The sequence below is a fragment of the Tachypleus tridentatus genome, chromosome 2 (genome assembly GCF_004210375.1).
Source record: "Tachypleus tridentatus isolate NWPU-2018 chromosome 2, ASM421037v1, whole genome shotgun sequence".
NCBI lineage: Eukaryota > Metazoa > Arthropoda > Merostomata > Xiphosura > Limulidae > Tachypleus > Tachypleus tridentatus.
The window spans coordinates 63,483,667-63,510,745 of NC_134826.1; the positions used below are offsets into that span (position 1 = coordinate 63,483,667).

General features: G+C 31.5%; 1 protein-coding gene across 3 annotated transcripts in view; it reads left to right on the forward strand.

Moving 5' to 3' along the window:
* The window catches only part of LOC143243990 (ATP-dependent RNA helicase DDX3Y-like), a 54,812-nt gene that overhangs the window by 13,853 nt on the left and 13,880 nt on the right, over positions 1-27,079 (forward strand). For all 3 annotated transcript variants that reach the window (XR_013024837.1, XM_076487901.1, XM_076487899.1), the window contains exons 7-15: positions 861-960; positions 4,923-5,058; positions 7,168-7,247; positions 11,354-11,613; positions 14,115-14,259; positions 15,154-15,319; positions 16,363-16,544; positions 19,030-19,147; positions 23,136-23,307. Coding sequence is in view for 2 of the 3 variants with exons in the window: in XM_076487901.1 (XP_076344016.1) it covers positions 861-960; positions 4,923-5,058; positions 7,168-7,247; positions 11,354-11,613; positions 14,115-14,259; positions 15,154-15,319; positions 16,363-16,544; positions 19,030-19,147; positions 23,136-23,307 (1,359 nt within the window). In the remaining variant the exon portion in view is untranslated. The remainder of the gene's footprint in view (positions 1-860; positions 961-4,922; positions 5,059-7,167; positions 7,248-11,353; positions 11,614-14,114; positions 14,260-15,153; positions 15,320-16,362; positions 16,545-19,029; positions 19,148-23,135; positions 23,308-27,079) is intronic.

A 27,079-nucleotide genomic window follows, 5' to 3' on the forward strand; every position in this document is an offset into this window, starting at 1 on the left:
TAGTAACTAAGATGTACTTAGAACTTAAAAAAAATGAAACCTTGAGCAGACTTAGATACAAACCTACCTACCTTGAACACTTGGATTGAAAGAATGTAATAGCTTTTTCAAAGACTAAAGACTTCACATCTTACACTGTAGTAAGAGTATACAGGGACCATTTCAAAAATTGGAAAGAGTTGAAGGGGGCCATCATGTTTGATTCAGTACATAAGCCATATCTCAGAAAAATAAAGATACGGGGTTCTCATTTGATATTCTAGTTTGATAATATCAGTAATTTGAATTCCTAATTTGAACTGAATTACAGACTTATGTTCACATCACAAACATCTAATTTTAAACAGTGCTACATTCAAAATACCACATGACTCACTAAAATTTATACTTAGATGTGTTTTTTTTAAATTAAGAAATTAATCCATATATAATTCTAAACATTGAATTATAATCCACAATTTGATTTTAAACTTGACATAAATTCATAAAATAGTAGTTCAACAAAACTTTGAATGCAAGTCAACAAACGTAATGACATGGCCTTTGAACCCTGACCCGTTGTGGAAGAGTTAACAGTAACTAGTAGAGGTATCCAAACATGGCATTTTTTATATCCTTTACATACATAAAAAATACTTTTTATATTATTATATCTAACCATGAGAAATACTTGTGTGTACATGTATGTTGCTGTTGAAGATTTATATTATTATTTTAGTGTGTTGTAGTTGATAAATGTGGTAACTGAGTGTGTGTGTGTAATAACTGGTGACATAATGTGGTTATCAAGTAGTTCGTAGTAAAATTCATTACTTGGATAAATACTCGCTTAATTGTTTGTTTTTTTCCATATATTTTAGGCAGCTGTTTGGTAACAACCATACTGGTATCAATTTTGACAAATATGAAGACATTCCCGTGAAAGCTACTGGTACAGAGTGCCCTTCAAACATTAATTCGGTAATTCTGTATAATTTCTATTATTACTGATTTCTGGTTAAGCATAAAATGGCTTAGTGAATCTATACTAATGACTGACCATTTTATTTATATAAAGTGTGAATAACTTTTAAGTTGATAATTTCTTATGTTTGTAATAAAATGTTTTAATATGTTTCCAGATTATATGGCCTGGCATGGCCAGGTGGTTAAGGCACTCAACTCATAATCTGAGGGTTAAGGGTTTGAAACCCTGTAACACCAAACATGTTTGCCCTTTCAGCTGTGAGGGCATTATAATGTGACAGTCAATCTGACTATTCATTGGTAAAAGAGAGTAGCCCAAGAGTTGGCGGTGGGTAGTGATGACTAGCTAACTTCCTTCTGGTCTTGCATTGCTAAATTAGGGATGGCTAGTGCAGATAACCCTTGAATAGTTTTGCACAAAATTCAAACCAAACCACATTACGTATAGAGTGAAAATAGTTTTTTCTGTGTGAAGATTAACTGTTAGACAATCTAACCATATAATGATCAGCATGTATATTTTTTTTAAAAGTTCACACCTTCAACACAAATTTTAAAATTTTAAGAAATGTTATTTACTCTATTTAAACAAATATTTACTCAAAAAGTTTAGAATTAATGTTTTAACATTATGTATCATTCATTTTTTAAAATATATTCAGACTTTCACTTCTGTGCAGCAGCATGTTTATCTATATAATTGTTGACTTTAGTAATTTTTAATGATTCTTCACATTTCAAAATATAGGTTTGTATTTTTCAACAAAGTATCAGTTCTTGGTTTTGAACAATTTTTCTCTTCTGTCTGTGGTTTTATTACCACAGCTCTTTGTTGCCACCCTGTTGTGTGATGTCACAGCACATATGAAGAATTACTAATGAAATAAAACTTTGAAAATAGATGAAATTGGTGGAAAAAGTTAGCTTCTGTCTACATTAATTTAAAAAAAAAAAGCTATTTGAGCAGTAATGCATGGTTTGTTTTAGCTACCCAGAAATTTCATAGGAGTAAATAAAGACTCTAAAGTAAAGCTTACAATGTGGAACAAACCACAGTTTATTTTGACATTTTTTTCTTCAAATTATTTGTTAAATTATATACATTTGGAATTTACAGGAATATTCTTCCATAACAAGATATTAAATTCACTTGTTTGTATGACAGTGTCTAACATAAAAAGTATCGTAGTTTTACCTTAAATTCTTTCAGGCTGTTTTTTTTATTTGACAGTACATTTGTTCACTTTGGAAGGTAACATCTGCTTGTAATTGTAGATTTACATATTTTCAAAATTGAATTCATCAAATTATCAACTTGTAGATATGTTTTGTAATGAAAGTATATCTTATTCTTTCTGTGAGTTACTTTGATTAGAAATATTGAATAGAATATTTAGTATGTTAAAATTTTATTTTTCATTATTTTCCTTTATTGGAGAGATTTTGTGTTACAATGGATTCAAACATAACCTAAGTGGCTTTACAGACAAACACATCAAAAATGGAAAGGACATCCAACAGATATAACAATGTATTGTAGTAAAAAAAAAAAAAAAGCTCTACTCATTTCCAAAGTTAGTTTTTAGTTTTGGTCTAAATAGGTAGCTATATCATCAGAAGTCATTATTATGCACTGGGATTTAACGTGCATGGTAAGCCATAGCAAATTGTTTGAATGAAACCATCTGCGTTTTTTATTAGTTATATTGTTGTTTTTTTACATTAAAACAGCACACACAAATAAAATTCTTGTGTATTCAAAAAGAAGTATGTTCATTAGAAATCTATTGATCTCCACTTAAAATATCATTGCCAAAAAAATCATGATACTGATAAAGGTAAAGGTGAGGTCCGAGGTTGCTGATAAATCTACCCTGTTTTTTGTGATTTATATAAATTATGAAAAGAAACAAACAAATGAATACCAAGTGAGTTGAGACTTACTGGAGACATAAAAATGAACTTTGTGGTTAACAATTAAAAAAAAAAGTCTGAAATAGAAGGTAGTGTATTTAACGCATTCCATACAGATTGGAGTCAAAGAGCATGTCGTTACTTGTAGCCTTACGTTAAGAGTTTATTAAGCTGCTGTTTCATGAATGTGCATTAAAAATTTGGAATAAAATTGTAGTTTGTATTTCAGATTTTGGAGTTATACATTGCTTAATTTCCTAGCTCAGAAGAATGGCTAAATATTGATTTTGTGTATGTGTGTGTGTGCACATGGTACATCATCATCTGGATTTGCTGGGATTGTGTTGTGAGCATCATAAAATGTGAAGTCTACAGTTTTTAGTGAATTTTAAATTCAAATTATCAAGATTGACCAGCTAGAATATAAAATAACATCCATACTCTTCTATTTGCCGAGATATATTTTTGAACCCACCTATTCCTCTTTTTAAAATATATGCTTATTTACATCAACTTCTCAGTTGTGTTTATAACCACTTAAAAGTGCTCATTTTGAATTATGCAATTTCTTCAGACTTTGAAAAATGTGTTCATGCAGATAAAGCTGTTATTACTGTTGTAAGAGTTTGAAGAGAGGTGATCAAGGCAGTATTTTGATCTGAAATGAGTTCTTTTAGACCAAAATACAGCTAAGTTAGTAAGCCTGGTAGCTTGGAATTATGTAGATTAAAAAAAAAAATACAAAAATGGCTGTTCTACATCCTCCATGTATAAAATTGGACAATGCTTAACAAGTATGACACACAACTACAAACTTTGTAAAACTAAGTAGTAGAAATCATTTTTTCAATATACCTTTTAATTTACTGTTTATTTGTTTTAAGAACTTATGAATAGCAATTATATATGCACACCCGTGGTAACAGAAATGTGATTGTATTTTACAAAATAGTAGTACTAAGATAAGGCAGACAGTTGCACTTTGTAAAGGCTGATTTTGCACTATTGAATTTGTTAATACAAGTTGCATGTGCACCATTGATTTATGACGTGTGGTAGAATGATAAGTTAGAGACAGCTGAAAGGTCAATAAAACAAAGTGATAATATATACACTGTTATGAGGTTTAAGCTATTTAGAATAAGCATTTGTGGTTTCTTGTTACATAGTCAGTTTAATATGAAAAATTAGTAATTAGGTTTATATCCTAATTTTTTTAGTTTGGTTATGAGGTCAGTCCAATTAATCATCCCCATACAGTTAAGTTAGAGAAAATAACAGATAAAATATAGTTTTTCTGTTAAACTTTTTTTATATTAATAAAGATGTTATAGATTATGGAAGTGAAATTATTTCCAGATGAAGAAAAGTATTTTTGATCTTAAAATTAAAAATAGTCATTATTTCAAAGAAATATTTACAAGTACATTATTAATAAAAAAATCTTAATATTTAATTAAAATGCTAGATTTTTTTATACAAAAAGCCTTGTAATTTTCACTGACAAATTGTGAAAAAATTTTAAAAGATAAGCCTACATTATCAGAAGTTAGTGTAACTTCTCTTGATTACTTTAGTGGTTCATGCTGGTGAAATGCACCCAGTTTCATAGTCAAATAGTTGATGTTTGGTTGTTTTTTCTTTCATAACACTTACAGAAAAGAAAAAAAAATCATAACATAAATTACAGAAATATTAAAACTATATAAATTTTGTTTATACAGAAACTAGATATTTAGAAATATTGTAGCAAATTTTATGTAATCTGTATGGGTACTTAACTGTAAAAAGGAGAAAAAAAAGGATTGGGATGTAATGAGACCTCTGGGTTAAAGGTCCATTGTTTAGCCTGAACACTTTGTTTTGTACCATTGTTTTTAATGCAATAATCTGCCCAGTCCTATTATAATTATTTAAGCATTACTTTTAATCTGTAAAAGCAATATATCAATAAATTTTAAAAATTCGTGAGATGCATTGTATTTTTGAAATATATTGTGTAGTTGCTGATATGAAATTACCTTGGCTTTTGTCCCATTTAGTTTGATGAATGTACTTTGACAGAAATTATCCGAGACAACATTGAATTAGCCCGGTACTCAAGACCTACACCTATTCAGAAATATGCCATTCCAATTATACTTTCAAACAGGGACCTAATGGCATGTGCTCAGACAGGTATGGTTATTAATAATTATCTTAAATGATCTATCTATGTAAATGAAAATGCTTCTAAGATTATTCTTTGATATAATGAATACAAGACTGTTTGGAGATGTTATTTTGCTTTAGACTAATTATATTCATTTATGTTTCAGTATTTTTATTTGTGTTAGCTTATCCTGTATAAACCTGTGGATTTGGGTGGGGGTCAAGGTTCTTATGTTTTATAGAGTTGCATTCAATTTTCAAATAGCTTTATTATTAGTATATAAAAATAAGCATAGACTCAATATGAAGTTTATGCTTCAAATTTTTATATCACATAAGTTTAAATTTCTTAATTTTAAAAAGAAACATTTGAATAAACACTTTGCAATCTGTAATTGTCAGTTACATGATGTGATAGTGCTTTGGTGTCTCTTATGGGTTTCTTATGGGTACTTCAGATTGTTTGATCAAATAGAAACATGCCGTAGATATTGACAAGCCAGAATATAAATTTTTAACCTTTGTTTTACTGAGATAACATATACCAACATGTCCCTCCAGTACCCTCTCTCTTTGCTGTTGGTCATGTTATAATCAATAGACAGTAAATTGACACAAAAAAATTGCAAGATCACCTACCTTGTTCAAACTGTAAAATTAATTTGTAGTTCAGTCTTTCTTGCTTTGGACTAAAGAAGTTAATCTGAGAAGAATGAAATTTTGTTACCTGTTTATAGGTTAGCTTGTTAAAGATGCAGCTAAAATTTTGTTCCGACTTTAACAGAATGATCGTATCTGGTTATCAGCTTCACCATAGCCTAATGCACATTTCTCATGATTTCTCATTGCAGGATTTTTTCTATCACCAGTGTTTATTATTGTGCCTCTTAAACACAAAATTCATTTAATTCTTTGGGAAGTTTGACAGTATTTGTGTTACCATTTAAGGATTTAGGAGTTTCACAGAGTATCATGTCATTGGATATACTCTTTAATTCCTTGGGATAGTGTTTAAAGTAATAACTAACAGCTTCAGTTTATTGGCCATCATTGGATTTATCTCCTGTTAATTTAAGTTAGTACATATGTAGTTAATATTGGCTGTATGAAGGTTCTGCATATACAGGGTGTTTGGAAAGTCATTGTGCAGTTTTGTCTATTAATAAATATACAAGTGCATAGAGATTTTCCGAACACCCTGTAGTATAACATTACATCACGTGTTTTAGTACTTTAAATTTCTTTTTTGTATCTTTCCTTACTGTGTGTTTTACATAGTATTTTCTTTCTAGATTCTCTTGCTGTGTTTTCGTTTTTGCTTTTATGCAAAGATTTAACATAGTTATTACTTCCTGGAGCCAACTGTTTGTTACAGGGAATATTTAAAGTAAGATGGTAGTGAAAGTTTTAAACACTGTATTTATGTTTAAGATGTTATTGTATTAAAATGGTCAATTCAGATATCTTTTATATTATTCCTCCATAAATATTAGTTTTTGGTTGTACTATGGGAAAATTACTGTCACAAACTTGTCATGGTTTAAACTGTGTAACGTATGTTTTAAGTTGTCACAGATGTGACTCGCCACTGATGTTATACAGTAGGAGTGGCTGAATGAGTTTCTATGGTCAAAAGGCACTAGGGAGAAGTGGAGAGCAAGTTTACAATTTCGAAAGAAATTTTCTTCCACACCAATAGTTAAAGCCAACAACTAGTGTTTCTGTGTTCATTATTAAGGTATACTTTATTTACTTTTTGTTAATAGTATTGGCTGCACCAGTTAATATATCAAATGTTATTAGTTTTAATTTTTTATGATTATAATTTTATTATAAAGATTGCTTTGCTTTGTTAGCTTAGAATATATATTTATACCTGACCTCAATCTTCTAAGCTGGCCAAACCATGAAAATAATTTTAACAGTGATGGTACCCAGCTGAGAGAACTATGCATTATATTTTTTATAAGTAGAAATGTAAGGAAGGTGTATTTAATTAGCTGTATTGATGGCTAAGGTGATTTTACATTTTGCTGTAAGCACATGGTTTCCTCATATTTACTCGTGACATCTAAGCATAAGATTGTATGTGTTTTGTACGAACTTAATTTTTATTTTGTCTTTTTTATATAACAGGTTCTGGGAAAACTGCAGCATTTCTGGTTCCCATTCTTAACCATATCTATGAAAATGGACCACCAAAGGACTTACCAGAAGTAAGTTTTTTGTATATACAAGTAATATGTTTGTATGCTTGCTTTTGTTGATAAGTATATGGTGATTTTGGTTATGAACTATTTCGTATAGTTTCTGTAAGTATAATTGTTTCTTTCACTCCTTCAAAGAGATTGGAAGGAAATAAAAAGGGAAAGTCAAAATCAGTATGTAAAATGATTTCAAATCAACAACCAATCATTTTGGATGTGAAGAAAGAGATTATTTTATTGTAACCTTCCAATTAGTCTTTTTTATTCACTTATTTTACCCAAAGTAAAATATTGTTGAAATTTAATAAATATCCATTTCTAGTTAATGTATGATAAGTAAATACAGATCAGCTCAAAATGAATGCCCAAAAGTAGTATTTCATCATAGTTTTGAGTTGCTTTTATTTTATAGTCCAGGAAGAGTAGCTCAGGTTTTCAGTCTTTGTTCAACATCATTTTAATCCTGTGACTTTTGGTGCCATCTTTAAACTTCTCTTTTGTGTGTGGTACAGATGACATTCAAAATATAATTAAACTACTTTAATATAAATATGTGAAAATGAAATTAATATTTTTATATATGTTACAACTTGAATTTTTGTTACGAATGTTTCAGTTTGTTTAAAAGAAAATATTTCTAAAAAAGACACAAACTGCAATTTGTGTTGTGTGATTCATGTGCTTTGAAAAATCTTAACACAGCACTTTTTTATCTTAAACTTCCATGTACAGGAATTTCTATACACCTCAGTACATGTGTTTGACCTGATTGGCACATTTGTTCTGAAGTCTGCAAGCTGGCTTGCCTGAGAAGCATAAACATTTTCCAACCTCAACTTTTTTATCCCTGGAGGTTAAAGTGCACTTTTGGAATGTTATTTTCAAAGTTTTTATTAAATAACTTTTTAATTAACACCAGTGAGACTGGTATCAAAACAGTTCATAATTTAAATTTAAAATTGTTTTAATTTTTTTTAATTTCAAAGGAAACTTAGAAAAACAATTAGGTATAGTTTTGCAACATAACATGTTCAGTTTCTGTTTTTTTACATCAACCATACAACATGTACAAGTATTTAATAAATTAGAAATTCAAATTTCAGATACCAACAAGCTAAATATAAAATAAGAACCTCCCATCTCTATGATTTGCTGAGATATCAATATATTTAGAAAATCTACTAGTGGCTTTCCCCATCAAACCAATCATTTGAAAGTTCTTAACTACTACCACCTTTTACTAAGTAGCTCAAGCTTATAACTAACAGAAGGAGTTTCCCTTATATGTAATTCTGATAGTTGTTTATCAGTGACTTGAGGGTGAAAGAAAGAATTTTGTTGAAATAGTAGGTGTGATGAATAAGTTGTTTCTCTGAATAGGAAAGGGATTTTTTTCACCAAACATACTTTACTTAGACACTACTAAATTACAGGGATTTTGAGGATTCTAATATTGTAATTTAATGTTTTTTTTTAATTTTCAAAAGTTAATATTTGAAGCTACAAAAATTTTCTAAACATCCCACTCTCAAGTCTAGAAAAGGATTAGTGATAGTACATAAGCACGAGTGCAGAATTTCATAACACTGGTACGTATTCACAATAAATATTTTGTGAATATTTTACCTTCTATGTTTTAAGAAATATAACTAAAATTTAAACATTTATGAGTAAATTGTAATGTGTTTATTTATATACACAAGTAATGTATGGTAACCAAAATAGGATACATTTGTAGGCCAGTATGTAGTTACACAAATGCAGTAGGCATAAATTCAGGTAAATTTAAAACCACATTTGAAACTTGACAGTTTTAAAACAAGAGGTTAATAAATCTTACAAGTATGTGCCCAAATAACACCTGTGATTTAAATGGATCTGCGAGGCTCAGAATCTAGTGTTTATTGGACCAGTGCATCTTTGAACTATATAAATGTTTTCACACATTCTAATTGAAGGTTTATTACCCTTGGAAATTGTAAGTGTTATAGGTAATATAAATTGCTCAGTGCAATATTGTGTTCTTTGAGCAAGAACATGTATGAATGACACTTTTCTGTTTTCCATGTGGGTTTGTACTCTACGGTGTCGTATGTATTACAGCATGCTGCACAAAGACAGGCTAAGATGATCAATGATTTGAGCATCATTTACAGTGGGTTTAACCTTCTATGTTGAAAGTAAAATAACCACAAAATTGATGGGATGTGTTTAACAGTTGAAACTCTCAGGGTACATACTTTGAAACCCCTTGATTAATAACGAAGGAAAAAGGACACAGCTGCTTGTTTTATTTCTGATTTTACAGATTCTCTATTCATTATATTTGAGTTTCCTACAGGCTGAAGAATCAAGTTATAAACATAATAACAAAAAATATAAAGTTTTACTGAAAAAGTTACATTCATATAAGAAGTTCTAGACATTATACGAGTGAAATGAGATTTTTCAGACAAAGTATTTTTAATCTCATAATGAAATTCACTTTTGTACAAGTTAGAAAAGAATTGACAATTTCATGAACAAATATTAATAAAACAAATACTTCATTAAAAAAATCAGAATTTTCATGTGCAAAAGCTTTATGATATTTACTAAAAGTCTTCAAAGATTTGTTAAGATACACTTTATATTAGAAGATACTATGTAAACTGTAACAAATATATGGTCGAGTCAGGTCCTGTGGAAATAGTGTCCATACATTTAATGGTTGCCATGCCCATCTTCTATACTTTACCTTAAGACCTACAGTATACAGGTTATTAGTTGTCATTAGAAAGAGCTCAGCTTATGATATACTCTCTCAATGCTTAATTAAATAAATGTATATCAGTAAAAAGAAATGTGTAAATATATCAGTTAGTGTTAAATCTCATCTTAATTTTTATGTATACAAAGGAAACAATAATTTGGTCAGATTGACTGAGCCTGTAGTGAGAGAGCTAATCCAAATTCAGATAACTCTTGCTCACTGATCAAAGTGTGTGGTTTGTCTGGAAGGGAGTTGCATATGTTTGTACCTGGTTGTTTTGACTTTGGGAATAAGATCTGCTGTTATAAATTGACTATCTAGTAAACTTAATTTGAAGTCAAATTGTTAGCCTTCTTGCATCAAAAAGAGAAAGAAAATTAGAATCGTTGTACATCAGTTAATCCTGCATTGCATAAAGCGACTATAGTCAAAGGAAGATTAATTGTTAACAGCAGAGATTAACTTTTCTTTGTGGCTGTCAAAAACATTTCTATCCACAGCAGGATACAACAACCATTCATGATCTTGAATTAACTGCCAGATACTAGGGGTGTGCCAACATGTGGAAGCATGAGAGGGAAATGCAAGTATAAACAATCCTTCAGCTCTGTCCCTAACTGGTAGATCATGCACAGAAATATCAGCTGATTGTCATACTTTCTTTGGGTGTTTACAGTAACAGAGATATAGGTTATTGATGCCATAACATCAAGATATAAGACAGTGTCTTGTATATCATAATGCTTATTACAGAATATTTTATTGTAATATGTATCATAGGAAAATATGCAGTTACTTTACAATATTACTGTGATGGAGAAATGATGTTGATTGGGGTCTGACCATGAAATCTAATTATGTAATAAAAGGGTTAAGTGTTATGTAAATCATAATTTGTGTATAAAAGGCCATACTTATAAGTATGTGAAAGTGTTTTATACAATAGTTTTGTTCACAGTTTGTCTGGTTTAGCATATAATTTTCTCACTATTCACAAGTCAAAAAAAATGTAATTGGAAGTAATGGCACTGAAAATTGAAAAACTAATATGATTTTATAGTTAATACAAAAAAAAGTAATCCTGACACTATGGTAATGCATCTTTTCTGGGAGTATGTATGATACTATGAAACAAAGTGTTACAGAAACAAATTTTTGCTGCATTTTAGACATTTACAATACATGTGAAAATATTTTTGAAGGTTTTACCAAATGTGAAACCAAGTCTTATCTTTTCCCAAAAAGGTATAGAATGAGTTTTGAGAGATGTGCCCTTTGAAGAATATTCTCCCAGACTATTAGTAAAGAGGAAATATACTTTCTACAAGAATACTGATTATTTATTTTTGATTAATTTTTACAGCCACAAAAGTTTGATACTTGTGTTAAGCAGTATCCGTTAGCCCTAGTTCTTTCTCCAACAAGAGAACTGGCTTGTCAGATTTATGATGAATCATCAAAGTTTGCTTATCGCTCTCGCATAAAGCCCTGTGTTGTCTATGGAGGAGCTGAACCCATTCAGCAAATGAAGAACTTAGACAGAGGTTGTCACTTACTGGTGGCTACACCAGGAAGACTGATAGATATGATGGAACGGGGAAAAATTAGCTTGGAACTTGTGAAGTAAGTATTAGAATTAAGAGTAGTAATTATGAGAAATTACTTGAATATACATGTCCTGTTGAGAAAGGAGGAGCATAAGTATTTAATTGTGCATCTTGAGATTTAAATTTATCATTGAAAATCACGAGCATCTAATTATTAATAGTCCTTTGATCAAGTAGCATCATAGCTTACATTGTCTCATGGAACATAGGTTGTTTTTTTGACCACAGTCTATTTTAAATTTTTTGTTACATTTGTTTCAATTGGTCAAAAATTCAATCTAAATAGTGGGCTGTTAAGAATTATACCTACAATGTGACAGGAAAGATCTGTTTATGAAATATGGTTATTTCATTTTCTAACAATTTTTAAAACTTTACAAATATTGCAGAAATGGTATTTTAGCTGTTTGTGTAGGCATTTACTTTCATAGATAAAACTTTAAATTTACACTTTTATTATGTTCTGATATCATATTTGTAGTTGGTGTTTTATTTTAATGTCTTAAACTTTCATTTACTTTTTCCAATCAAATTTTGACATTTTTGGATCTCCCTTATTAATTTAATTGTTGGATTCTTAACTGAAGGTACTATCTGAAGAGATTTTGATGTTTTGACTGGTTCTTATTTTTAGAATAAGGACAGTGTAAAACCAGTAATCATATAAGATGCTTGAAACTTGAGCAAAAGAAGGTGAAACAATTTATATAAACCTAAATACATATTTAAAAGAATTAACATACTAAATAATTATAATTTTGTCTCTTCAAATGAATAATTTGGTAAAAACATTAGTGGAGTTGATAGGGAGTGACTACTACCTCAGTAAACAAGTTGGACAGTGAAATCACTGTCAAAGATTGTTTGAGATATTTAAATGTTTGTTAAAGCAGTCGAAACCAAGCTGATTCCATTTACAAGCTCTTAACTTGGACTGCTATCAGATGTAATTAATCAGAAAACAAATATCTGATGGAAGGTAGAAACAATTTAATTAAATTATGGTAGTGCTAAGCTTATGTGTCACATTTAGCTGAAAAAAAGAAAAGAAAAGTTAAAACTGTCATCAAAGAATTAAATAAGTAGTTGTTTCTGGACAAGGAGAAAAATTCATTATGTTTAATTTCAACATTTTGTAACAAAGACTTAGTTCAAGAATCTGAGAAGAAAGGTTTTACAAACTGCATAATTAAATGTATGTTTAGACTAGGATAACAGATCAGTATATTTTGTGTTTCATGAAAAGTGATGATACACCTGGTGGAAAGTTTCATCCCACCTCTGTAAATAAATAGGTACAATAGTGATTGCAGAATTAAGATGTTTGTATATGAGGTTAAATGTTAACTCTTTTGAGATGGGTCAAAGGCTATTGCATTTGTTGTCTTGCATTTAGAATTTAGCTGAATTTATGATTTCATCTCCTTCAGTTTGGGGTCAAACTTTAGACTGTAATTCAAATTTTTGTATATTACATTATTTCATAACAAAATAGTTACAAGCCAATACTGAGAGCTAATTTTTGATTGTGTTCATGTTATGAAACTGCTCATATGATGTATAGATGTTTTGTTTTTTGGTTACCTTTGTATCACTTGTTCTCCCACTTTCAAGAATACCTTAAACAGTCACAACTGTACTTATATTTAAAAAAAAAAGCTCTGGTATTTAAAAACAATAACAAAAATACAAACAGGATGAACACTTCACTAGATATCACAACACCTTTACTTCTGTGGTTGCATTTTCAGACTTTTTTGCTTTTTATCTACAAATGCATAAATATATGAAAGTATGTGTTAGCTCTTTTGGAAAGATGTTAATATATGTTAAAAAAATCAGAAGCAATTTTGACTTTATAACAGAACCTTTGTTTAAAAATGATTTTGAAAACAACTAAAAATGTTTAATATATTAAAGAAAAGTAAATATATTTGCCTGTAAATTATTTTTGAATACATAGAAGCTTTTTAGTTAGAAATTTGAGCTGTATTTAACTGAAAGCAAAAAATCCCTCACTGCTTATGTTTAGATGCCACTTAGATTATTACTTAAAACATATTTGTTGTGTTAGTTAGTTGGAACTCATCTTTTGTTAAAATTGCCTTAAAGTCGTATGTTTTTGAAATTCAATAGATTGACAACTGGAAACTTGATTTTCATTATAATTCTACATTGTTTCTTATTGTGAAATTAAATTCTATTTGTAAGATGGACTTGGGTAATTTCCATGTTCACTGATATCATTAAAGTGTGTGTGTTTAGTGTTATATTATTGACATTGCTCTTGGATCTCAGTTTCAAGCTTAGCATCTGAAAGAAGTATGTATGTGAGATTTACTGCTGTTTAATTTTCTTCAACATTTTTATAAAAAATTATAAGAATGTTTGCTCAAATTCAACCTCATAATTTAACACATTAGCAGTGACAGTTTTCACTTTTGTATATTTTACTTGCAAAGAAACATTGAAACATAATTTTCTTAAAAATTCTGGTAAAGTTTCTTCTCCCTTAAGGTACCTGGTGTTAGATGAGGCAGATCGTATGCTGGACATGGGTTTTGAACCACAGATTCATCGCATTGTTTTAGAGCACAACATGCCACCAACAGGGAATAGGCTAACAATGATGTTTTCTGCAACATTTCCAAAAAAAGTACAGGTTAGTATTTCTGTTCTATTTAACATACACTAAATGGTGAAAGTATAATTTTTTATAGTTACTGTATTGATGGGTTTGTAAAGAAGCGTTCATATGGTTTTCCATGATGAGGAGAAACTCATTTGAAGTAAAAATGTATTTCAGGATATGCCTGGTATGGGTATTAACACTTCTACTAATAAAGCAGAGTACAATGTTTCAACCTTCTTAGGTCATCTCTTTGATAACTTTGTTAACCAGAAGATGACAGATGTTCTCTGATTTGTTAAAGTGTTAATACCCATACTAGCTTTCCTGAGATACATGTTCATATGGTTTTGAATAGACCTAGAATAATAATTCTTGCTGTTTTTCGTATAGTTGCAGAGTAAAATTGTGTAGTTTACTGCAGGGTGAACCATTTCCAAATATATGTATATTTTGTAAATTCTACCAACCCTTCAAAAGTGAAAACAAAAACAGTATTTTGTTATTTCATTTAGAACTAGCACAGTACAACACAAATGTCACTTACATTTAAACCACATTTTTGTGCTTAAATACTTAATCATCAGTAAGCCTTAAGATATACACACACAAAAGGTGGTTATAGCTGCATAAAAATATACCAAAGTATCTAATGATAATTATGTGCAGAAGCTTGTTAAATGGCAAAACTAAGAAGTAATGTTGTTAAATAAGAAAAACGAAAAATAACAGTCGATGCTGGGGAACCTTAAATGCTCATTTTAAAACACTGCTGTACTTTTTGGGATCTGTAGTTAAAAGGGCAATCCAGCTGAAATGTTCTCTGTTGTTATTACCTTTTATAGATAGTTAGTGTATAAGAAACTTTCCATTCTCTTTTTCAGGCAAAAATAGACTGTTAGTTATATTTTGTTTTTTACCTATTAGGAGCTGGCTAGGAAGTTTTTACATAACTACATTTTTCTTGCTGTGGGTCGTGTTGGAAGTACATCAGAAAACATCACTCAAAAGATAGTATGGGTAGATGAACTAGATAAACGGTCCTTTTTGCTGGACCTTTTAAATGCAGCAGGACTAAAGTGTGCAAATACATGTAAGAAGGATTTCCAATATATTTCAGTCTGTACTTTAACCAGTGTGGTATTTTTTTTATGTAAACTGTAATAACAGAATGATCATGGCATATGAATATGCATTACTTGTCAGAAGATTACCTATAAAAACCTTGAATCATTGAAATTTAGTGTTGTTGAATTGAAGTAGTTAATAAACATTTCTTATTTGTTGAAGTATATTTCTTTGAATCAAATCCAAAAACTCTGCAGTGTTTATTTTGATATTGAGTTGTTTAATCAAATATTGTAGATTTTGGAGAAGTTTTTTTTATAACTTGAAAAATTGGTATCATTTTTACCTATCTTGTTACCTAAAACAAACTCATTAATGTCTTTAAAAGCTCCTTGCAACAAGAAAGGTGTTTCAAACAAAATTAAGCCTAACTGTGACACAAAATATTTTGTTAGCATAAAAGTTAACTATAAAAACTGGTTAAAAGAAAAGGTTTTTTTGGAAAACCCAAATTTTGAAAAGCTTCATGTTTTTATAGGTTTCTTGATGAGCATAATTTTTAAGCTTGTTACTGAAAAGGGGTTGGATTTTTGTTTTCTACACTCTTTCCTTTAACATGTTTGATTTTAACTCAATCTTTTTCATTCGCTGTGGAATTACAGAGAAGTGTACAAGTTGTTGGATACTTACAGCTGATCCTATGTAACCAACTTTTTCATTGTAATTTTATGTGTATATAAAATTATATATTTTTATAAAATTAACATTTTATATTTATATGATTTTATAAACTTTATTAAAGCTATTAATGGAATAGATCTTCAGCCATTAAAAGCAGTGTATTAGAGAACTCTGATATCATAATTTTAGTAATAAATATCAAGCTGTGATGTTATTGACACTTGAAACCTGATATAATACTGTAGATAAATTTATTACTGAGCTTGATTGTATTTTAGAGAGTAATATAATATGAAAAAAATATTTATTTCAAAAGTTCTATTGAATGTTTTTTTGTATTGACTTAGAAATTTAGAGTACATTGAAGCTGTTTGCATTTTCCATTAGCACCTGACTCTTTAACCTTGACCTTTGTGGAAACCAAGAAAGGGGCAGATGCACTAGTGCACTTCCTGACAGAAGAAGGCTACCCAGTAGCAAGTATACATGGTAATAAATCTCAGCGGGAAAGAGAGGATGCTTTGTGGTCTTTTCGATCAGGTCGTAGGCCTATTCTTGTAGCCACAGCTGTAAGTATCAGAATTTAATATGGTAAAACTGAGGTAAAATTCATGGAGGAAAATGAACTCTGTCCAAGAAATATTTAGTTAAGTTTTTCTAATGTGATTATTTAATCCTTGAAACTTTTTTAAACTTTAAATCTTTTTAAAAAAGCATTATCACACAAAACAAAATTTATGGAAAAAGAAAAGAATAAAAGATTGGTACTACAGTTTTTAAATTTATATTTGTTTGTGGTGTTGCTATTGGCATGCTAATATGTTGACACTTTTCACAGTGGACAACTATTTTTGGCAATGTAAGTCATGAGACTTTAGTGAGTTATATTCAAAATGTAACATTGTAGAAGTTTTAAGTTCTAAATTTTATAATATTAAAACTAAATTCTCAGTTCCCCTTGTGTGAAAATTGTAACATTTGATTGCAGATAACTGCCAATGTCTAATATATTTACTACTCTTTCAAAAAGAATGAAATTTAATGTAAATTACTCATCATAGTTTTGTAATCACTTTGGCAAAGCATAACTGTTACTGTCCAATCTAATTTGGTAACAGTCTTAAAATGGAAAGTCAGGCCCCCTCTTCCCATATTCACACATCACATCCTTTTTTTCAGAAGTTGCAAGTACAGGGTGTTCAGAATGTCACTGTGCACTTGTATATTTATTAACAGACATGTTTCAATATAGAATACAGGAGTTAAATGTGAATGACAATTATAAACAATGTTGAAAGTGACCCCCGTTGGCATCAATACAGGCTTGGATCCTTATTTTGTTTCTAAACACTGCTATCAGTTGCTGGCTTGAAATAGACTGAATGAATGCTGTTATTGCTGATTACAAAACTGCACAGTGACTTTCCGAACACCCTGTAGTTCTTTCTAATGTTTTATGTAATTTACATATAAATAACTGAAATCCAAAATTTTAATTTATCAAATGATATATTCTACTATGTTGGTTTCTGTAAAGAGTTGTCTATTTTGATTCTAGTTCAAACTTTATTCCCATGGAAAATACATCAGTGAGCTCAGCTGGATTTTTAACAGCTGTTGTAGCATTGTTAGGGTCATATGAGGTATTCATTAGTAAAGTGATTTACAACTTTTATGGCACAAATATCAGTAAAGACATGGGTTTAAAAGGCAAAGAAACAAAATTTAAGTATAAAAAGATGTTTACTGTTATGAGTTTAGAGCTGTTTAGGATAAACATGTGTAGTTAATGTTACAATTTGAAGTTATTCAAGAAATAAAACAATAATTGAAATTTATTTTAATTTTGTGTTGGTGATTACAAGATTAGTCAAATTGACCAACCTTACATAAAGAAAAGAAAGTAACAAACTGAAGTTTTAATGAAAAGTAACAGAATTATTTAGGAGGTATCAGATATATTATTCAAATTAAATTTGAAAATTTTCAAATGAAAAAGTGCATTTAATTTTAACATGAAAATTATTCAACACCCAGAGCAGTCAATAAATGGTTGTTTAAACCTTGTGAAATTTCATGAAGATACACAAAATGTCAGAAGTTAGTGTGGAAATTGTAAAGGTTAATTTGTTGTCATGAATTGTATTTGAATGAGTGAATGGTGAGAAAGCTAAGCAAGTAAAATAGAAAAAATGGTGCATTTTAATCTTTCTAATATTGTTGTACATGACCAAATTGTATTAAAATTTAAGAGAAGTGTGGAAAAATAAGTTGTTTATCTGGTTAACAACTTGTTTCAGAGTATTACTTATTATGCCTAACATTGCACACCAGCTGCCACATTTTGCTTTTTGATGTTTTTCCCTTAATTTTTTTTATGTTGCTGGAAATATGATTCTGAGATTTATGAATTATCAAAGTGTTATAGTTTAAAATATTTTACTTTTATTTTATTTTTATTTCTTTCCCATCTTTAATGTTGTAAGTCAGCTGCTACATTTTAAATTAAGTGATTGAACTAAATTTTATGTAGTTTGGTTTTAAAGTATGGGGAAATTGTTGATTCATTATAATTTAATTAGTATAATTTTGGCACTTTTGGTATATTCATTGTTATTTCTTATACTGATAATCCTTGCATGACTTTATGGTAAAGGTGGTTGACTTAGTCTGTTGGTCATGGGTTTGAATCCCATTATCAAATGGGCTCTTCTTTTCATCTGTGTGAGTAGGTGATATATTCTATTTGCCATTCTCACTATTCAGTTAGAATAGCCAAAGAGTTAGAGGTAGATAGGGTTGACCAGTTTCATTCCCTGTAGTTTACCACTTCTAAGAAACTTGACAAAAACAGCAAACAACAATTAAACCAGAAATTGTAATGTGTATAATTTTTGTAGTGCATGAACAGAACATGATGGGTTTGGGTTCAAGCATAGAATAGATGCCAGCTTCAGTTTAAAACATGTTCTTGGATAGAAGTGATATATTAATGAAATCAAAACACTTGAGTAATTATTTGATTTGACCAAAATGAATAAAATAATTTTATAGGTTGCTTCTAGAGGCTTGGATATACCAAATGTGAAACATGTGATTAACTATGATTTACCGACTGATGTTGAAGAATACGTTCATCGTATTGGTCGTACTGGAAGAGTTGGGAATTTAGGTTTGTCATTTGTCCATTTTTTTAAAGTTAGAAAATTTTGTAAAAAACTGATTTAATGTGTTAATAGATTTTTAAGGAAAAGAAGATTAAAATACCTGAAAGAGAAATAGTTACCTCTAAACCCTGGGTTTATCTTTTTTCTTTCAATATTTTACTGTGTATCTTAATTTGTAAGATACAAGTTCATTAATAAAGTTGAAAGCAAACTAGAACACAGTTCCTTGTGTCCCAAAAGTACATAGTGAAATGAAACATTCTCAAAGTTAAATTCTTCCAACAGTGGATATTAACAATAGTATATAAACAATGCATGTAAACAGCTAAGATGTTAAAAGCATATCACTGTTATGTGCATTTGCTATGATATATAGATAGAGACACAATAAAAAATTGAAGATACTTTTAATTTTCCAAACTCAATCAATATCCCTAATTAAAGGCTAATGTGTATATTTCTTACTTTTAGGTTTAAGTGATTGAAATGACTCATTTAATGTTGTGGTTCAATTAACTTTGTCTGGATAAGATCTTAACATCAGATAAAATGTTTTCCATTTATGATATCCCAGTGTCTTTAGTATAATGTGCAGCAATAACATTATATTTTTGAGGTTTTGGAAGTCCCTTACTTTTGTTGTTCTATCATACAGAAACTGGCATGTTTCAAGTATAGTTTTCTGAGCATTTCCATTAGATGGTTTCATATATGATGTCACTTTATTTCTTTATGTGCTGATCTAATTATTAAAGATTTAAGAAAGATGCTTTTTGTACTAACTCATTAGATAGACCCAAGTATTGTTTCTTGGCTCTTGTGCTTAATGTTAAAATAATGAATAACATTCAACATTAAAAGGATACACAGTGAAAACTGTTTTAAATTCAGGCTGATCTATGGCTTTCAAAAAGTTTACATGTTTTGACACCTCAGTGTCATCATCAGGAGTGATTTGTACCTTTTATAAAGGTTGTGTGACTTTTGTGTTGGTTTATGGTTTCTAAGTATTTCTTAGAGGAAGTCTTGCCACATTCTTACAAGAGGTATTTGCTTGGACATTCATCTCTGTTTAATAATTTGTGATCTTTCTTTCACTTTATTATTTCCAAAGTTTTAAAGGTATTATTGGCTCTAATACTCATTGGCTTCATCAGTATTACTGCTTCTTCCCAGTAATATCTCATGTTTCATGTGCTATTTCAAACAAACCAGAAATAAACAAACCATATTTCCACACTAAGAATGTGTCATCTAAACATCTTATCCAAATGTCAGGTTTACTCTTTCCACCATTTGTGGCTATTGTTTCAAATACATCCATGTATGCCACATAACAAAGGTGAAAGGAGGGATACATTGGTAAGCCTTAATTTCATTTAGAAAAATTAACCTGTAAAAACGTGGATTCTTTACATGTAACTTTGTTATTCATAATATCCGATTATTCCTTGTTCATTTTTGTTTTTCATTTCTACAAAATTTAAAAATTTTTTAGTTGTATGTTTATTTTCTCAAACATGAATACTTCTAAGTTGTATGCATTACTAGTTGATATAATGTGCCTGTACTTTGTACTGTTGGACTTAAACTGTTAATCATTTTATGTATTTTTGGAAGGTTTGTTAGCATTGTGATTTGCCAAGTTCTACTAGAAAATGCAGTTTTGAAATTACAGTTACAAACTAAACTTCAACAGTCATGAAACAAGAGGTATATAGTTAATTTAATAATGTTGAGTGTGAGAAATTCATTTTTTGAAGTAAACAATTTTAACTAAAATGAAGGTTTAACAGTGGGATCTCTATTTGTGTGGCATTTATATGAATGTATTAAATGGGACAAAAGGTAAGCTGTATATGTGACACATTCAGATATGGAGGTACATTAACAAACATTAGTAGGGTTTGCATGCTATTTGAATAGTATAGAATCCATCTGTACAGTTTACCATTGAAAATGAAAATAAGAAATAAAAGATTGCTCTTTCTTAGATATCTTGGTAAAAAGGAATGAACAAAGAAATTAAAATAATATCTATTTACTGGAAACCTTTTTCTGTTCTTATCTCAGCACACCAGGAATCACATCATACTGAAGCAAAAAAAAATTCCAAAATTTTTAATGTTCAAAGAATTTTGAAGTTATGTACAAAAACATGACTTAAAAATGAGTTGTTCCCAATGAAATATGTAGCAGGTGAAAAGGTATTTTACTTTAATATTACGGACAGAACAATTAAGAAATTCACTAGTGCTGTAATAAGGGATCAAAGTATTGCTTTAAAATCAAAAAGAACTGTTTAATTTTGACAAACTATCCAGGCTTGACCACTAGTTTAATGAATTTAAGAAACAGCAAATGTTTCACCTTGTATATATAATAATGGAAAATTTTCTAATTATAAAATTATATGTAAATATGGAAGTGTTTATATCAGTTAGACAAAATGTAATCCACAATATTGTTTAATAGAACATAAAAGATGTGTAATAAATAGATTGAAGATTTGACCATAGCAGAACATGTAGAAAAAGACAACAAAATAAACATGAGGTATTATGAGGAAAACAGTAATTTTGGGTAAAGCAAATAATATCCTTGAAACTTTAGAAGTAATGGAGTATTCAAGACAAAAAAAAAGAATTATTAAATAGATGTAGGTTTCGAGAATTATCTGCGTAAGAATGTGGCAGGGCCTTATCTAAAGTTTATACCAAAATTGTGAATCTACATGCAGATCACATGACAGTTAAAAAGGTAGACTATGTTATGTCTCTCAACTTAATTTCTGACAGTGAATGTTGAGGTGTTGAAAGGTTTTCAGCCTTTTGGGAGCCATACAAAAGTCTGAACTAATAATTTTGTATATTGATTTTAACATTGTGTGCTGTTTGTTATTTTGGGTATACCTAATAATCTTATCCCAAAAGTTTTGTTGTGATGTTATCACTTGCACCAACACAGGACTTAAGAAACTTGATTGATATTTGTTCATAATTTCTATACATCTGAAAATGTTATTTGTGTTGCTTTTTATGCTACGCGATTATTATTATTCTGTGTGTAGTTGTTTTTCTTAGAATAATAATTCTTTACACTTTTTTGATCACTTTCCTGTATTTTCTCTCTCCAATCTTGTACACACATACCAAGTACTACATCTATTTTCACTCCAGGGGAAGGTTTATTAGAAATATTAGTAATAATTTCCCTGCCTGTAACATGAATCATAGTGTAATAAAGAGATGTAGAAATGTACTATTTGTGATGTTGCTTTATGTCTATTGATGTATACAGGTATATCATGATATCTCTTTTTATACATATTTGTGTACATCTTAACGAACATGTATTACAGTTCTGTGTCACATAATGAAACTATCTATCACTTGAATATTGTTAACAATTGACCTTTTAGTTTTCATGCATTGTTTATATACTATTGTTAATAACTAGGATTATTGTGTGTAACTGTGGTGTGATCATATGCTTTTAATTCATGAACTGTATTTTATCAGCGGGTAACCATGTACTGGTTTATACTCACCTTTAATTATCTGTAAATTCACCATTAATTGCTTTCAAAAAAGTTAAGTAAAATATTGAGCAATAAAAGGTACATTCTCAAAACGGAGATCATTATTTTGTTCATGTCTGGTAATTGTGTTAACTCCCGTTAACATTTAAGAAGAAAGTAATAGAAATAAGTATCTTTGTGTATTGCTTTTACGTGCATAAATAAACATTATTGTATCTTTATTAATAAATAAAAAAAATTGGTACACAGCAAATGCTTGAGTATTACAAACATTGTATGTATTTACTAAGCAGATGTAAGTGGATTATTACAATTTCAAGAATTGGTAAACTCTTTCTGTTATATTCATAAGCTACAATTTGTTCCAGGCACTTGTTGGGCTGTAGTTATTGTAATTATAGTTTTGCTGAAAAGAATGTTGTGTTATTGAACCATTGTATTTTTTTTTTCAGGCTTGGCAACGTCATTTTTTAATGAAAAAAACCGAAATATGTCATTAGACTTGGTGGAACTTATGGCTGAAACAAAACAGGAGTTGCCTGACTGGCTAGCTGCACTGGCTAAAGAGGTTCAGACTGAACAACGAGCCTCAAATTCCCGTAAATATGGAGGTGGTGCTCGCAGGTAAAGTTCAATGGATTTGTTTGACCTGTATGTTTAAATACAAATACCAGGTAAACTTGTGTGGTAGGAGCATCTCAAAATAACTGTATAAACTTTACCAAAGGTAACAATTTTAGTCTATCTGTATACATGTACATTCTTATTAAATTTCCTACTTATAACAGGCACCATTGATTTATAATTCTGTTTAGGTGCATTTTAATAATGAAAAATAACTCCAGATAGGTTATTTGAGGATACATGCTTGTAGGACTGAAATATATACCATAAAGCAGATGTTTCATCTATTTTTTATCTTATCACATTCATGTTTCTATCTCTTTGGTGTGGATTACTGTATGTGGTGAGGGGACCTTCCAGGGAAGGTTCTGTTCTTTCAGTTTACCTCCTCTGGGATCTAAACATCCACCCACATGTTTGCCATGTGTGGTGACCCGTGAAGGGGAGGAGAGGATCCTGGTGGTTGAGGGGTCCAACCCTAACACACCATTTTGGCCTTGAATTCCTGTAGACAGGCAGCCTTTGGGTGGCCCTCCTTGGGTCAATCGGCTGGTCCACTTGGGCTAGAGTCAACCAAGTTCCAGTGTTGGAAGTTCTCAATGAGTATTGTGGACATTGTGTCTGATGCTGGTGTTTGGGTATAGTGCTCACAAAACCCTGGCATTGCTCCAATGTCCTTGCATGACATTGTAGTGCATCCCCTTGTAGGGCTTCATGGTGGGTGGGGTCAGTGGGTACCGAAATTTTTCTTTTTTCTATGGATTCTCCAACAAAAAATTTAAATAAAATAGTGAAAAAACAGTCAATAGGTAAACGACCACATCTTGAAGACTCTAAGCTGCAATCTTCAACATCTGTAACATCTGTACCCCATTTTCTTATATTACTTTCTCTTTCAGAAAAACATTTAGGGCAAATGTCCCCCTTTTTTATTCAGAAGGGACTAGAGAGACTTGCTGGCTCTCCAAAGTCAGTAAAGAAACTTCGATCTGGAGACATATTGGTGGAAACATCCACATCCCAACACAGTGAACTCCTCTTGAATTCAAAGGCAATTGGGGATGTACCTGTTGAGGTTACCCCTCATGCTATCTTGAATTCATCACGAGGAGATATTGTTGAGAGGGATTTAAAGAACGTCTCCGAGTCGGAGATTCTCGCTGGTCTCTCCACTCAAGGAGTTTCTGCAGTGAGGCGCATCTCCACTCCCAAAGACGGAGTTACACTGCCGACAAATATCCTCGTTTTGACATTTACATCACTACATGCACCTGCTACCATCAAGGCAGGTTATCTAATTTGCAGGGTACATTCCAAACCCTCTTCGATGTTTCCAATGTCAGAGGTTCGGCCACTCAAACGTCCTGTCGTGGTTCCCTGACATGTGCTTGTTTTGGTGGCAAGGACCACGATGCCTATGAGTGTCACAAGGACCCACATTGTGTCAACTGCAATGGTTCCCACCCTTTCTACGTTTGTTCTTGCCAAAATAGTTAGGGGAAAAGAGGTGCAGCGTTTGAAAACGACCCATAACATTAGTTATCCTGAGGCTCTGAAATTGCTGTCCACCACTCCATCTCACACATATGTTGCTGCACTTTGTTCCACAACTACAGTGGGTGTGCAGACAGACCTCTCTGTACCTCCAAGAGAATCGTTTTGAAACAAATGAAAAGCCTTTTGACCTCCATGGTTAAAAAGGTTAATGAATCGACTTCTATACCCATCTCTGTTCCTCCCATACAGTCCAACAAATCTCAAGATCCACATCCTTTGATTTCAAATACAGACATTTCTTCTGATACATCTTTTTCTCCAACCCCACGATGCAAAACAATCATTCGTTCACGTCCTCAGTCACTGGAGTCCCCTTCCAACAACAAATACCTGCCCAATTCTCCCGGGGCAGGATCTATGGAGGTCGATAGACCTCCTCCGAATAAGGACGGTAAGGAAAAAGACATGGTCGTAAACAGAAGGGTTCTTCAGCCACTTCACCTACCTGTCATTAAAATGGTAACCTTAATACAATGGAACTGTCGAGGTTTACATTCTAATCTGGATGATATCAAAACACTGATTGCTTCCTACCATCCTTTATGTCTTTCCTTGCAAGAAACATTTCTAAAACCTGCTGATACAGTCACCATTCGGCAGTTTTCTCTGTACAGAAATGACAGGCTGTGTGATGGACGAGTACGTGGAGGGGTGGCACTATTGGTTGATCAGCATGTGCCCACCCTATCTATGTCACTCAACACACCCTTGGAGGCCGTAGCCATCCGTGTTTCCTTGGGTCATACCATCACTGTTTGTTCTCTCTACCTGTTCCCTGAGAGACATGATAAATCAGACCTTGATGCTCTCTTTGAACAGTTGCCGTCTCCATTTCTAATCCTGGGGCACTTTAATGGACATCATCCTCTCTGGGGAAGTGCTGTTATTGATAGGAGCGTATGCTCTCTGATCACAATCTTTCTCTTTTCAATACTGGTTCATCCACTTATTTTCACGCACCTAGTCAGTCCTTTACTGCTTTGATCTCTCGGTTTGCTCCCCTTCATTATTTTCCCATTTTCAATGGAGGGTTGACAATAATACACTAGGCAGTGATCATTTATCTATACTTTTGAGAGAGACTGGCCGTGGTCGATGCCACCCTACCCACGTGCCCAGGTGGAAGCTGTATCAGGCAGACTGGTCCACTTTCACTGCTCTCACAGAACTTGATCCTGCCATCATGAATCAGCCATCAATAGACGACTTTGTGGCAGAGGTAACTGACTGTATTATACAAGCAGCTGCTCAGTGTATTCCTAAAACCTTGACAAGTTTCCTACAATATCCTCGTCCATGGTGGAATCCTGCTTGCCACTTGGCACGGAAGGCTCAAAAACAGGCCTGGGATGCTTTCCGTAGATATTCCACACTTTCAAACCTCATTGCTTTCCAACGGCCCGTGCACTTGCTAGGTGGGTAAGACGGCAAAGCCAGAAGGAATCTTGAATTAACTTCACAACTAGCATATCTTCTACCACCAGTTCCAAGGTCATATGGGACAGGATTCGAAAGGTCAGTGGGCACTACAATTCTGTCCCCCTCTCCATCTTACTCTCTGATGGCCAAGAAGCAGCTGATGTCTGGAGCATCGCCAATACTCTAGGTGAAAGCTTTTGCCAGGTATCTAGCACTTCTGCTTGTTCCTCCACCTTCTTGGCCATCAAGACTCGGGCAGAGCATTCACCTCTTTTCTTTCGAACTGACTGTCTTTTTTACTATAATTGTCCCTTCACATTGATGGAACTGAAAATGGCCCATAATCGGTCTGGCAGTACATCTGTTGGACCTAATGATGTACACTATGACATGCTGTGCTATCTCTCTCCTGCTTCTCTTGATATTCTTCTAATTGTTTTTAACCAGATCTGGCAGGAGAATGTTTTTTTTGATGGGTGGCATTAGGCTATTATCTTACCTATCTCTAAACCTGGGAAAGATCCCAAGATTCCTTCACACTACCGTCCAATTGCTTTGACGAGCTGTCTCTGTAAGACCTTAGAGAGGATAGTTAATGCTCCTCTTGTTTGGTTTCTCAAATCAAACAACCTCCTCTCGCCCACCCAGTGTGGGTTTTGACAACAGCATTCCACCACTGACCATCTAATACCTAATTCAACTTGAAACATCAATCAGAGAAGCCTTTCTCAAATGCCAACATCTTGTTTCAGTATTCTTTGACATTGAGAAGGCTTATGACACAACATGGAGGTAT